Here is a 15,000-nt window from a genome sequence, read left to right as displayed (position 1 = left end):
CACAATCAGACACAATTAGCAACAAAATAATTTAATATTAGCCTTAATTCCTTTTTATAACAATTTTCCAACAGGAATCAATAAGATTCATAAATCCATATACATATCTTACCAATGTTCACTTCCAATACTATTCCAATATAAACCAGATTTAAGTGAAACCAAAAAAAAAGAGACTATTTGCAGTTCTGACAGTTTAACCATTACCAAACTTCATAATCTCCGTAACAAATAGCTTCCTGTAAAATGGTTCAAGAAAAAAAATAAGTAAATGCAATAAATGTCAATCAAATTATCAAATTCTACATTTCTTATACCAAAAAAAAAGTGATAATAGCAATAATCACATCAGAAAAGACACCCCCCAACCCTAAAGGAAAATAATAATGACTGATACGATAAAAAATACACAAGATTAATAAACAAACCTCCAGAAAAGATTCCCGACAACCACAAAACACAAGTTATCTGCGACTTGATACCTGTGATTGACCAATTATGCCACCAAGACCTCTCCAGCAGGTACGAAGGCAGCGTATGAATAACAAAAATACGCAAACAAACAAACAAACAAAAAATAGTGCATTCAAAAAGTCAGCTCGCCATATCTCTCGCTCTCTTTCTACAGAAACTGAATTCGATTAGCACTGATCATGATGAGAAATCAGCTAGAGTGCATGATATTTTTCTTTTCTTTTCTATAATACTGTTAAAAACAATATCACAACCAAAAATTACTATAGATCATTGAAAAATAGCATAACAATATTCCTAAAACAGTCAAATTCAAAAAGCCTATATTGTTCTGATCACGCAAATAAATAGTTTTAATCTCAGTTTCGGTTAGAAAACCTAAGGTTAGGCAACCACTTTAAAATTGTAAAGAAAATCAGCTTCGGAAACTGACTTATATCTGATGCGACAAAACCATCAATCTTAGCCATATGACACAAAAGGTATACTTGCTAATATCATAAGACTAATAAAGAGATTCCTTTAATTTCTTGTAAGTCAGTCATAAAAACTGAAAGAATTTATTGAAATTATAATAAAAAGAAAAAAAAAAAATACAAAAAATATTTAATGATGGTGTATCATTTCCCATTTTTGCCATTATTTGTCATCTCCATTTTCTTTTTCAGTGAAGATAATGCTGGAAAAGCTTGAGTGAAATTGTATACTGTATCAATATCAACAATCTATTTTGAAAATGCATAAAAACTGGAAAATATGAAAGACCATAAACAGATTTATCGAAAATGGTGCACCAACACAAGCGTCTTTATTTACGTACTTATCAAAAGAAATCTTGAGAATAACGAAACAAAGTCACAGGGAGGGCAAAATATCATCTCCTCTTGGCTTCATTGCAGAAAGGAAAATGATCTAAATTTGTATCGGAGGAGACTACGATCTTATAATGTCCACAATTTGCAAAACTTAACGAACACCACAATCCACACAGGCACTGATTATTAACATTGATAAATACACTAGTAATAACAGGGATAAATAAGCTAAAATTGGACAATAGCTACGAGTTACCACCGACAACTTTTTCCTTTTCCGTCTCGACATACGTGGCTTTAGCAACTTTCGTCTCAATGCTGGAGGAGCTAACGGCAGTTTTGGGTAAGTTGCTGTCTAACTCACGAGCCTGGAGTTTCTGGTCTGTCGACACGCCAACAGACTCAAGGATGGATTTAAATTGTTTAAGTGTCTTGCGTAGGGTGATGCAGAACCCTTTGGAAGCTGGAATCAGTGGAAATTCTGGCAATTCAACACCAGCATCTGAGGGGGTTGGAAAATGGAAAAATAAACATAAAAACCATCCTGAAACTTGAAAGATATGAGAGCAAGTATATGCACACAACAGCCTAAATAAAAATGTGTAAATCATACCTGATGGATATATCTCCCTGAAAGTTGTTGGGGTTGTGGGAGATAATGGATGTGAAGCATTGTGGTTTTCTGATATTTCTAGCCAGCATTCAAGTCTCTGCACCAATCTGTAAAGCAGTCGCAAGGTCAATATCAGAACAAATTCTAAACGTACATTCATTATATGGGTTCTGGTTTATTTGTTCATTCACTCCTTTTCCTAAGGTAGGGAGATATGTCTGATGGAAAAATACATCTTATCCTTTAATTCTGGCCCTTCAAATATGAATTACATGATCAAATTGGAAACCAGTCTAGTATTACAGACACAATGAATCAAAACTTTGAAATGATACAATATCATTATCCTGCTTTAACACACAGTTGCCATGTCCTATTACAATTATGCATTATCTAATGATGTCTGGAATTCGTACACTTTGACAGGATAAAAAAAATCTCTCTCTAGAGAAACTCACGGTATTCTGCTTTGGAAAGGGAAACTCATATATTAGATAATACATTACAAACAAGAGACTGATAAATTTATACAGACAATAGAAAGAAAGTAGGTATAGGAGACCTGCTCCCAACCACAGCAATATGTTTGTAAACAATTATCAAAGAAAGGTTTTGGAATACAAGATTTTTTTAAAAGCAAATCATGCATTTCAGAAGTGTTTACATAATAAATTTTGTAAGGAATTCCCTCTCACAGAATTGAGATAACTTCAATTATTATAAAAATGAAACAAAACAAAAAAAAAAATGTATATAAAAGTTTTTTCTAGACTTACTTAAAAGCCCTCTTATGGAAGTGTTGAATAATCTCCTTTTTAAAGATGTCAGGAGGTGCTTGTATAACCTTCGCCATGGCCTGTATAAGCTTTAGCACCACCATTTCGTTGTACATTCGAGAGTTCTCCCTCCCTTGCTGGGTACCTTTCTGTCGCTCATAGCCGGCCTCATTGAAATATGGCTCACTTACCAGGATCAACCCTAATATTATATGATATATGTTAGTGGAGACATTTACATCTATTGTACTTACAACTATTCAATCTAATTCAAAAACAACCATTTTGTTAAATAAGATATATCAATATATGATATCAGCAGTTCTTTTTACTTTCTCCTTGTAACATGTAACCATCTTACCTTGAATGGATATGATGACCTGCAGAAGGTTACTCTGACTAGTCCACACCTCTGTGCCTTTTCCATTCCATGTACCAAGCAGTGACACACACACCTGCAACACAATATATTGTTAGAATTGTATGACCAAGAAAAGAGGCAAAGAGAAAAATATGATTCCGTTTATTCATAATCTACTCCTCATTTTGATTAATGTTAATGATTATTGTTTTTCGGTCAATCTTATATCACTAATATAAATGAAAAACATTCGGAAAGTTGGCGTACCTTGCCATCTTCATAAAGGTTCGGATTTAGTTTGTCAGAGCAGTAAGTAACATAGTGACAAAGAGGTGGTGCACGTGGGTAGTCTGCTGACAACTGGAAGTCAAAGAAGAAGAGGCCATCTTCATAGGGCGTGCGCTCTGGTCCTCGGATCATAACGGAATATAGATCCTGTTGGAAAGAAAAAGTCATGTTACTATGATGCATGCATTACATTTTGTGATGTTCTTTTTAGGTATCCTCATGCCCACTTCTAACATCCCCTGGGACATTACCTAATTATGAACAGGACATGAAGTGCTCTGATTGGCTGTTGTTTTATATAAAGGGTAATACTGAGCACATAAACATTTGACTCTAGTTTACAGGGTCAGTCTCCTCGTGTCAACTACTCCTCAGGTTGACATATGGCGCTCTACCAGTATGACTGTCTTGAAAGGTGATACACAAAAGGGAAGTACTGAAGCCATGGGAGTACCTGCTTGCAAATAATTGCATACGATCTCTTATATCTTAACCCACTTATGAAGAGTGTCACACATGAGACACACAGAAAAATAAACAATACCGGGCGTCCCGCCACTGCGACGCTAGATCAGGGCTTGCACTCTGATTTCGTCACTTGTGGCGGGCAGCACACCGGCAGGTTCCCTGACTGGCCCCTGCTCCAATTTTGAAGCCACCCAGACACCATTATTTTCGGCTTGAAAATGTACCAGCGCTAGTGGGTTAATAAGATTTGCAAAAATGAGTGAAACTCCTTTTTCTTTTTTTTGTCCCTCAATAAAACCACATTCCATCTTGTATACTGATTGTAACACACTAAATACAACCAAAATGAGTATCATGTATCTCTGATTTGCAAAAACATTAATATCATGTTTTGGAAACAAATGATACAATAATATATAAGTCACATTGTTGGTACAACACGGTGAGTAACGAAGAAGCTATAAAAATGAAAATGTAAAAAAAAAAAAAAAAAATGGTAGCAATTAGAGGAGACATGCACTAATTAGAAATGATAACTCTCATCTTACCATACGGTCTTCATAACCTCTGACCCAGATCCCTAGAGGGAGGGAGGTCTTCAACAGTTTCATTTCCTTGCGCACTGTCCTGTAGAAGTGAGGTGGGTCGGTTGGCTGGAACATTGTCAGCTTAAACTTGTGACTGTCTGGAGCTGCTTCCAAAACTTCAAAACCTGCATGAAAAGCAGAGGAAAAACTATTTTGGCTCTCATCAGCAAGAAAAATTTCTTGCTTGAAAAAAAAAAAAAACTTTAAAATTAAGTATTTTGTCTATTATCTTCAATACTGCCCAATTTAGCTGATATTGTTGCTTACAGTCTTTATTGTTACTGGAGCAAGAACTGCTTAAAAAAAAAAAAAAAAAAAAAAAAAAAAAAAAAAATTACATACATTAAACTTCAAACATTAAAAATTCACTTGTTCACACAAAGTTGACCACATTACGTATTTGTTAAAAGATCTTCTGGCTCACAACAGTCCCAACAAGATCTAAATTTATCTGCTTCTTCAAAGTGAGTAATAAAAGATTCTAAAATCAGACCAACCCATTACATAAGAAATACAAGGAAATTATATTACTGGTAGCAGATTTACTTCTGTGAAGCATGCAGCTACACATATTTACTAGCTAAGTAAAAAATAATATGCAATTTATGTAATTCACTGTCTGAATCTTAAAAAAATAAAATAAACAATAGTTTAATTCTAAAGAATATATATACATGCATAGCTATATATGCATTTATGTGTGCGTTGGTACATGACTTGTGTGTCTGGGAAAGTAAAACTTTCTCCATATTATGTGTATGAATTCCATATACAAAGCTGAATCTATATGTATGTATGTATGTATGTATGTATGTATGTATGTATGTATGAATGTATGAATGTATGTATGTATGAATGTATGTATGTATGTATATAGGTATGTATATATGCATATATGTATATATGTATGTATGTATGTATGTATGTATGTATGTATAAATGTATGTATGTGTATGGGGGGGGGGGAGGGTACACGCATGTACATGTGTGCATGTGTGTGCCTGTCTGTATACATGTATGTATGTATGCCACTTTATCAACATATCCATCCACAGTATTTATCCATATGTCTGTCTGTCTGTCTGACTATCAGTCAATCAGTCAGTCTACTTGTCTGTCTCTGTCAGTGAGACATTTATTCATTTATTCAGGCTATTTATCTGGATGTGTCTGTCTGTCTGTATCTGTATCTGTTTAGTGTCTGATGTAATGACTTAATTATATTTCTATATGCCTGTACAAATATATATGTATCAATGCAATTGATAAAAGTCAGAACATGGACTTAAAAATACTACTAATAAGTAAAATAATACTTATAATAGTAATAATATATAACAATAATAATAATAATAACAATAATATATAACATCAATAACCAAAACATTCACTGAATTGATCTGTAATATTTACAGAAATATTCAATCAGTTCAAACACAATAGGAAAATTCACCTTGTAATAGTCTGAGACTAAAGATTCCCTTCACCGCCATTCATATCTTCAACACAGAAAGTACCAAAAACTATTACCCAATCAACAATACCTGTCTCTATATAACATTTACTTTACATCCATGTTCATGATGACATACGTAGAAAAGGTAGGAATGAGAATGAATATTTTCACAATACAAGAGATGTATAAGACTGGTTTTGAATATATCTTTGTTAGAAATAAATATATCTCTCATGAAGACATATTCGAAAAAAAGTCAAATACATCTCCATTGTGCAAATATTCATTCTCATTCATAACTTTTCTATATCCATGTATCATCCTTCACCAATAACTTCTCTAAAACTAGAGAACCACACATACCTACAAATACACAGATGAATTCATTGCCACAATCATCACTGCCCTTTTTACTTACCTTTCCTCATTAAGTCCCTCTTCCGCTTAAATTCTTAGTTACACTAAACTTTTTCATTCTTAGAAAATATATACACATATAAATCATCCAAACACACAACTACAGGACAGCTTTTCCAAAAAAAATCTAAAGAAATTTAATGTATGCCGTTTAGCATTCACTCCTTGATGCTGAGTCAAATCACTAGCCCATTGTACAAGTATACACATGCATAACCAGTGTCCTATATACACAAAACACTTGCAACAGGGGTCTCACCATCAGGCTCAGTGCTGGGTTCGGAGTTTCCTACTGCCTGTCCACTGCCTACCAGTGCAGCATGTGGCAAGCGGAAAAGGTAGATAAGGACACAAAACACATGACAGGGTGAACAAAATCAATGACAGTTCACTGACATTACAATACAACACACACCTGATTTCTTTTTCTTTTCTTTTCTTTTTGTTTTCATTTCATTTTCAATATACATGTTGAAAACTTTTCATACATACATTCTTTCCAGATCATAAGACAAAAATTGTGAAGAGGAGAAAAGGAAATAAAAAAAAAGGATGATATTGATATCGAGCTGACTTATCACTGGGAAGGAGATGCAGAGAAAGAAATTACAATTATCATCAACAAAATGATATGATGTGTATGTATATAATCTGAATGTTGGTGATAATTATAATAATAAAATTATAACTGTTGATCACATCAGAGACAGAGAAAAAAGTATAAAGAGGAGGATTTGACTGGAAACAGAATGCACAATAAAAAATAAAGAGTAAATAAAGGAACATACACAATGTGTGTGCATATGCATATATCTGTCCAGACATGCAAAAACACAATTCATATAAAAAGCTGTGCAGAGACATACAGTTTAAGAAACACAGACAAACCCACAGTCACATATTTTCCACATATGAACAAAAGGTTGAGCACATGCACATAAGAACAAACAAACAAAAACACACACACACACTGACACACACATTCATTTACACATTCCTACACATACACGTAAAATTCCAAATACACACACCGCAAACTCATGCACATGTTTATGCACAGATGCACACACACACATACACACACGCAAATGCACACAAATACACAAATGCAAATGTATATATACACGCACACATACCCACATCCACAACCACACACCCACCTACATCTACATGCACACATACATACATACACCAAATTACACATACACTAATAGAATTAAATAATAATACTTGTACCTATATAAATAAGCAAAATGCATACATATGCACACACACACACAAAGACACAAATAAAGTAGCTTAATCTACTTTTAAAAAACAAACAAGAGAAATAATTGTTATGGTACTGTTATTTCCCTTCTTTCTCATAATAACCAAATTCAAAAATATTTCTTCTCAAGAAATAACCAGTTCCTCTTCTTGTTTTTCAGGTCTTTGGAATACACAAATCTAAACTCTGGGGTGGCCAACCAGTTGATCGCAATCAACTGGTCGATCAACAAACCTGTTTTAAGTCAATCACACAACTGTACCTGTTCAAAATTCGTCCTTCAGAAGTTGTCATGCAAATAGCTGCAATAGCATATCCAAGTACTCATGATACTTGGATTATTATATTTCTCTTTTTCTGGGAATAAGTTATATTTATATCTATAATGATGTTATCCTGTTAGTTACACTCATGGAATATGTTTGAATCTTAAGCTGGTAGATTGCATCAGGGTAACTGTAGAAAAAGTAGATCATATCTCACAAAACATTGGCCACCCCTAATATATTCCTAGTAAAATTAACATCTCTGCACAGGTCAAATCTGACAAACTCTAACTTCACAACATTTGTGGAAAGGAAGATAAAGAATAAAGCTACACCAACCTTCAGAAGGACTCGACAAGCAATCAGATCCACTTGTAAATGCTGACCCAACTTCTCCGTTGACTGCTGCAACAGCATTTGCAATAATGGAATCAATCAGAGCCTCATTTTCTGCGTCGTCAGAGAAGGTATTTTTGTCAGTCGTCTCTCCACTGTTCCCATTGGAGGTGATCATGTCATCGGTCACCACAGGAGACGGCAGAAGAGAGGCGTTATTAGTTGCACTGACATCAAGAGCCTGTTTGTCATCAAGGCTTTCATAGTTTTCCTCCTTTTTCTCCACTGGAATCACAGTTTGATGAACAACCTGCAGAGAAAGTGTGTATTACTTTATAACTGTACATATACAGGTTCTTGAGACTTTCAGATCATTATGGAAAAAAATCAAACCACCCAACACATATTTTCCACATAGTAATAAAAAAAATCTGAAGTTAACATACCTGACTAAGTGCAATGGTAGTTGTATTTTCATTAACTATGTCTTCTGCGATAAACACTGGAATGTTCTCTTTGTTATCATCCTGCAGGATATCCTTGGTTTCCCCATGTGCACCCTCAGAATCCTGCATAGAAGTTTGATTAAAAAATAACATAAGCATGATCTCTAAACCATATGACATAACAGGAAACCCAAATTCTAAAATATCGCACAACACACAGACAACAAATGCTCCTCTAATGTGTTCAAAATGTACCTGACAAGCTTGCATGAGACTCATGTCAAAGTGGCCTCCAAAGCGGAACACGACCTCCTCGTAGGTTTTGAGCAGCTGAGCCTTCATGAGAGAGCACAGCTGAGCACACATGTGAGACGTGCGGATCTCTTCTGTTACCCCGCTGATGACTTCTGATGAGGACACCTTCAAAGAGTAGAATTGTCTTGTATTCTTCCTGCCAACTGAGATGATTTATAAAAACATCTATAACAGAACTCGCTACATTCTTAGAAAAAGGGGATAGGAGTGTGACAAGGCTAGATATTAGTAAAAAAAAAAAAAAAAGAGAGAAGGGGAAGGGGAGGGAAAAGAGGAAAGTGAGGAGATAGTGGGAGAGGGAGAAGGGGAAGGAGAGAAGGGGAGAATGGGAGGAGAGGGAGAAGAAGGAGAAGGAGAAAGAGAAAGAGAAAGAGAGGGAGAAGAAGGAGAAGGAGAAAGAGAAAGAGAAAGAGAGGGAGAAGGAGGAAGAAGAAGAGGAGGAGGAAGAGAAGGAAGAGGAAGAGGAAGAGGAAGAGGAGGAGGAGGAGGAGGAGAAAGAGGAAGAAAAAGAGAAGGAGGAAGAGGAAGAGGAGGAGGAGGAAAAGGGAGAAGAGGAGGAAGAAAAGAATGAGGAGGAGGAGGAGGAGGAGGAGGAGGAGGAGGAGGAGGAGGAGGAGGAGGAGGAAGAGGAGGAGTGCAAAGAGGAGAAAGAGGAGGGCAAAGAGGAGGAGGAGGAGGAGGGGGGAAAGAAGAGGAAGAAGAAGAGGAAGGGGGAAGAGGGAGGAACAGGAATGTAATAAGGTGAAAGAGAGGAAAAGAAGGAAAGAGGAAAAGAGAAGGAAATATACAGAGAAAGAGAAGAAAAGTCATCCATTATACCTACCTTCAGATCATTACAACTTTTGGAATCTTTCATACGCGCATCCGAAGAGACTTTCTCGTGAAGAGTCATATCAGTTTCGCTCATTCTCTTATGTCGTAACTCTCCTCCCCTATTTCGTCCCCCATCTAGAACCTTCTCAGATTTACTGGTTCTTCTTTAAAAAGAGACACACCGAAATATATCAATAAGATATTAAAACAAATCATCAAGTTTCTTGACTCAAAAACAAACATATCTCCGTTATATATTGTATCAATCAATGTAAACTAATTCAGCACTAACCCCTGAGAGAAGCTGAGATTAGCCAAATTCTCCGACAATGTGGCCGAGCTGCTGAGGATGGCATCTTTGGAGGAAAGGATGTCGCTGTCAGCGTTGCACGATCCCCCACTCTCCTTGTTGTGTTTCATATCCTTATTGCACAGATTATCCTTATTTGGCTTGGACATGTCTTCTTTAGCACTGTCAAAATTCCCTGTGACAGCTTTGCTCCCCTCTCCACAATTCATGATTGGAGTGAGGGGACCTTCCGAGTCTGAGGCCGAGAAGAGACGGTTTATTTGCTCTGTCATGCGCTGAGTTGTTGATGCTCTGCCACGCTCACGAACCTTTTCTATGAGTCCCTGGAAATTGCTTTCATGGAAGAAGCTCGTGCCCATCAGCTTATCCATATACCTGGAAAAATTACAAGCATAAAAAAAATTATATATATATATTTTTGCCAAAGCTTTCATAATCTATAATAAAGTATCTTGGCAAGACTGAGTTGATTTTGTGATGAGCATAAACAAAAATGAACTTCCTATGTATATATTTTCTTTCCCTTGACAACAAAAATCTCAAGAGCAAAAACTCTTACCTGCATTCTTTGTAACAATCTAAAAGTTGTTTCATTACTGCTGTGGTCTGAAGAGCAGGATTCTGCGTAAAAATTTCTTCTAGACGACTCATAGCTATACGAGCTTTTTCAATGTTTGCTACAAGTCTTGTTTTAAGTACTCCCTCACTTTCACTTTCACTCTCCCTGTAATAAAGTTTAAATTAGAATTTACACTTCATTAAAACAGTTTTACACAAGAGACAATGCATAAAGTCTTGCAAATACCATATATACAAATATCTTTCAATAAAAGTCCAAAGTCACTCACTCTGCAATCACAGAATGTTCACTTTCTGTCTCCCACGACTCATCTGAGGCTGTGTCATCCCAAAGTTCTCCATCATCTGAGTCGTACTCACCCACTTTGTACAGATCTTGAGGGTAACATACTGATGTCCTCCCATCTACCCACCAAACACTCACCTGTAGGCAAGGATTATTTCTACTGAAAGAACAGACACAAAACTACTGAAATACTTGCTATCAACTATAATGATAAATCTAACAAATTATTTACCTTCACATACAAGCTGTGTCATTTTTCAACATAATTATCCAGAAACACACAGGTAGATAAACCGTATCAATACAATTCTCTAAGAACATTTATGATATCCTAATGCTGTGTGTTTCTAAAATATTTCCTAGGTCTTAACTCATTTTTTTTCCTGCAGAGTGCACGGGAAACACTTTCCACAGTGCTATATCTGAATTACCAAAAGTGCCATATGTGATTTACCAAAAACTCTCTAAACTTTTAACCAGGTCATTTTCTTTTACTCACTTCTCCGGATGGAAAGTTATCTAAAACTTGCCCTGTAGAACAGGTCTGACACTCTTCAAAATTGGCCACTCTTATAACTACAGAGCCTGGACGGTAGCGGAAATCCGGATGGTCACGCAAATCATACACACTCACTTCCTGTTCACGTAACATTTCTGGCCTGAAAATGAGGAAAGAGCTATTGTAAGGGCAAAAGCTACTCTCTATTTCCATTGTCACTGCCAGAAGTGCATGCACATATGCAGTGCCTGCTATCATTTTTTTATGAACTTTTTTATATACAGATGTAGTAGAACTGTTTAGTCACCAAGGAGTCAAATGTTAGGCCTACAACTACACCTAATCTACTTATATCATTTCTTGAATTTTTGGAAATAGAAATTCTAACCTTTATTAGTATCATCATTGATAACAACATTATACAAATAGAAATAATAACAATATCAAAACCATTTTGATAATAATAGTAAATGATTATTTTTTCTATTCAAGGGATGGAGTAAGTAGGTGAAATCTTGTTACCAGTCGTGAATTCAAACATCTTATTTTTGTAAAAATTTCAAGACATCTGTTGTCCTTTAATGACTTGATGGACTTTTAAAACATACGCTGTTTATATATTGGTACCTGGTACCAATATCTGAACTCTATTAATTACAATAACAGTACCAATTCAAAGTTTTGTAAATAATGAGATATTGCAGTACATCGTTATAATTCCGAGAGTCCCTCCCATGTATTACTTACTGTGGTTCGTTTCCAGCTGTGTAGGTTCTAAACCACTTCACAATGGATGTCCTCCCAGCATGATCAACCCTTTGCACAACGCCATATTCATGTGGATCGACTGAGTCCTGCTCCACCACAAAGTCACCCGGAAAGAATTCCTGGTCGTCCAAATGATGAATTGGATAAAGGACTGTTGACAAAATACGCTTCTCCAGTGATCCATCCTGTAGAGTGATGAAATCAAAATAAAGAGGTTTATACATAAATACTTGAAGGCTACTAAAACTTGGTTTGCCTTTTTCTAATTCATCAGATTTATAGCACAAACTCCCTTACTCGCAAGGCTATGCTAGTGCCTTTTTTTGACAGACTATCAATTATAAAAAGGCAAAATCAATTTTTTTTTATTATCTTAAACAACAACGAGCTGACAAACAAAACTAACCTGCCACACAACATCTGCTTTAGATGTTGTCATGAGAGTTTCTACAACCAACTGATCTCCAGTCTTAATTGCTGGCCCCTCATTGGTGGTCTTCCTTTTTGCCCTCTTCAACTTGCGCTTTTTCATCATTTTTGTCATCAATGCCGGTCCCTTTTTGTTTCGCCTCCCTGTGAACATTTGGGCATAAAAATTAAATGGTTAACAAAACACAGAAATTATCAGCTAATAATAAGAGGGGTTCAAAATCATTCTAAAAAATCACAGTAATGGTATTGCAAATTAATTTCTAAAATCACAGTAATGATGTTGAAATAACAAATATAGACCTCGCAAAATTTAATAGACAAATAACATCAGCAGACACTCACCTACAGATCCTGTTGATGCCCCACTACTAATTGAAGCTGTGTCAGAGAATTCATCTGTATCTACATCAATATATCCATCACTATCAGCATTATAGTCTTTGGTATCATCATCCGCAGGTAGCCCTCCTTCAGCACCTAGAGCACCTTCCACAGGCGAGCCGTCAGTGTCTAGAAGTGCACGAAAAGATCAACATTTACCTTCACACATAAGTATATTGCTTTATATTAATCTTATTTAAAATCATCAGATTGTGTAAGAAAAAGAAAAAAGTGGAGACTTACCTTTAATACCACCTACTGATGTAGGAGCACCAGGGGCATCTGTGAAAAAAAAAAGCACAACACTAAACACACAAATTCTCTCACTTGAAAATCTAAATTTTATCTTATGACATACATGACAGGGTACATATCTCAAACCAAGTCAGTTCCCTACCACAATATCTACAGAATGAATGAAAGACTTCATTGATTTTTAACACCCCTAAATTCCTATTCACCAAGATCAAGCTTGACTGCAGAATGTGCTCACAGTCCTATTTGCCATAATCATAAAAGGCCTGTCGAAAGCTGGTAGGATTTCTTTTTTTGAGAACACGACATATAAAATGACCACTAATATATCCGGTTCTTTACGGCAAATTTCTTTCAACCACACCCATAATATCACCCCCATACCTTTATTCCTCTTGTAGGCTCTATTCTGCCTAAGCAAATCACACAGTCAAGTTTTCCCACCTTTTCATCTTATGAATGAAACTTAGTGAGCATGAACTCATAATTCTGGTACTGTACGACATATTTCATCCACTGAAACCCAAAGTCTCTGACTTTCCCAAAACTTATCCTCCACACACAATAATACCACATATTATGCATATATCTCTTGGCATACTATCATCATTTATTATTCATAAAACAAGAAATTTATAAAAATGCTTCCAATTATACATTTGATTGTTTCAGATGATAAAATAAATAGTGTGTGTTTTATCTATACATTCATGGTAACCTCTCTCTGTTTTCATTCATACAAGAGGGGTAACTGTCTTAACTATTTCAGCTGTGTGTTCTTCTGACACTCTGTATATCTGAGATAGGAGAATTAAACCTACATTTTCTAGGGTATGAAATCAAGCTCTCCAAATGGCTGCAACCAAATTTTGTTTTAGTGAACCTAGAAAAATCAAGACTTTTTTGCAGCTGGGGGAACAGACAAGCCGAAGGGTTTACAGCTTTGGGGAGTTAAACAGGCCTTATATTAGTAAAGAAGCAACCTTAGATCAAGCTATATTGCAATATAAAACTTCTGCTAGGCACCTGATTCTGTGCCAGGTAAGAGAAGATAGATAGAAAATGATAAAATACTTAAATTTCTAGCATATCACCAATTTACTCTACTTTCTATTAAATCTCAAAACCTTTTACAATCATTCAAGCACTTTACTCACCACCCACAGAAATATATAAACTAATTTCAAAGTTATAAAATGCATACTATGTAAATATACAAAATCATAAAGACTATCTGAAAACTACTGCACACATTATCATAACTCCTGTATATTAATACTTTGCGCTAGGATGGCTTGATGTACATGCCATGTCCACTGTGATTTCAATATTTAGTAAGTTTACTCATAGATGAACTTAGTCACCAAGGAGCCAATGACTAGCCTTACCCATCTCACCTGTTCCCCCTTTTCCATGATTTTTGGGAAGATATGTTTGTAACTTTCATTGCTATTACATTAAAATAATCATAATGCCAATAATAACAATAATAATAATAACAGCATTGATATCAATAATCATGTATTCTTTTATATCACGTTATAGGGAAATCACGTGAGGTCACATCAGCCCTACCAACTGAATCCCTGGTGACTAAGCACTTGTGGAGCCATCTGTGTGCAATATAATTCACCAAAAACTACCAAAGAGAAAACATGTACCAGTATACAATGAGCTTAAGCAGCTATACACAAGTAAAGACTACATGTTCTGGAAGTCCCGCAGAAGTATTAATCTTTACTGCATTTTTTCAAAACAAGAGATTGAATACTCAGCTGTAAAACATACT

The 15,000-nt window shown here is 35.6% G+C and overlaps 1 protein-coding gene across 8 annotated transcripts in view; it reads right to left on the bottom strand.

The window, feature by feature from the left end:
• Positions 1–15,000, bottom strand: part of LOC113802802 ((E3-independent) E2 ubiquitin-conjugating enzyme UBE2O) — a 30,221-nt gene that overhangs the window by 4,336 nt on the left and 10,885 nt on the right. For 3 of the 8 annotated variants that reach the window (XM_070121751.1, XM_070121757.1, XM_070121754.1), the window contains 19 exons: positions 13,200–13,238; positions 12,918–13,085; positions 12,550–12,716; positions 12,123–12,328; positions 11,376–11,535; positions 10,860–11,014; positions 10,571–10,735; positions 9,994–10,386; positions 9,712–9,865; positions 8,829–8,993; positions 8,574–8,696; positions 8,131–8,437; positions 6,515–6,562; positions 4,344–4,507; positions 3,307–3,474; positions 3,040–3,133; positions 2,679–2,880; positions 1,903–2,009; positions 1–1,791 (listed from right to left, as the gene is read on the bottom strand). The exon at positions 1–1,791 is cut by the window's left edge and continues 4,336 nt beyond it. In XM_070121751.1, the coding sequence (XP_069977852.1) occupies positions 1,535–1,791; positions 1,903–2,009; positions 2,679–2,880; positions 3,040–3,133; positions 3,307–3,474; positions 4,344–4,507; positions 6,515–6,562; positions 8,131–8,437; positions 8,574–8,696; positions 8,829–8,993; positions 9,712–9,865; positions 9,994–10,386; positions 10,571–10,735; positions 10,860–11,014; positions 11,376–11,535; positions 12,123–12,328; positions 12,550–12,716; positions 12,918–13,085; positions 13,200–13,238 (3,242 nt within the window). In that variant the 3' untranslated portion in view covers positions 1–1,534. The remainder of the gene's footprint in view (positions 1,792–1,902; positions 2,010–2,678; positions 2,881–3,039; positions 3,134–3,306; positions 3,475–4,343; positions 4,508–6,514; positions 6,563–8,130; positions 8,438–8,573; positions 8,697–8,828; positions 8,994–9,711; positions 9,866–9,993; positions 10,387–10,570; positions 10,736–10,859; positions 11,015–11,375; positions 11,536–12,122; positions 12,329–12,549; positions 12,717–12,917; positions 13,086–13,199; positions 13,239–15,000) is intronic. The other 5 variants (XM_070121753.1, XM_070121755.1, XM_070121756.1 and 2 more) reach the window with 3 other exon arrangements.

This window comes from Penaeus vannamei, chromosome 5 (assembly GCF_042767895.1).
Source record: "Penaeus vannamei isolate JL-2024 chromosome 5, ASM4276789v1, whole genome shotgun sequence".
Lineage (NCBI taxonomy): Eukaryota > Metazoa > Arthropoda > Malacostraca > Decapoda > Penaeidae > Penaeus > Penaeus vannamei.
This window is presented reverse-complemented; position numbering and strand designations above follow the sequence as displayed.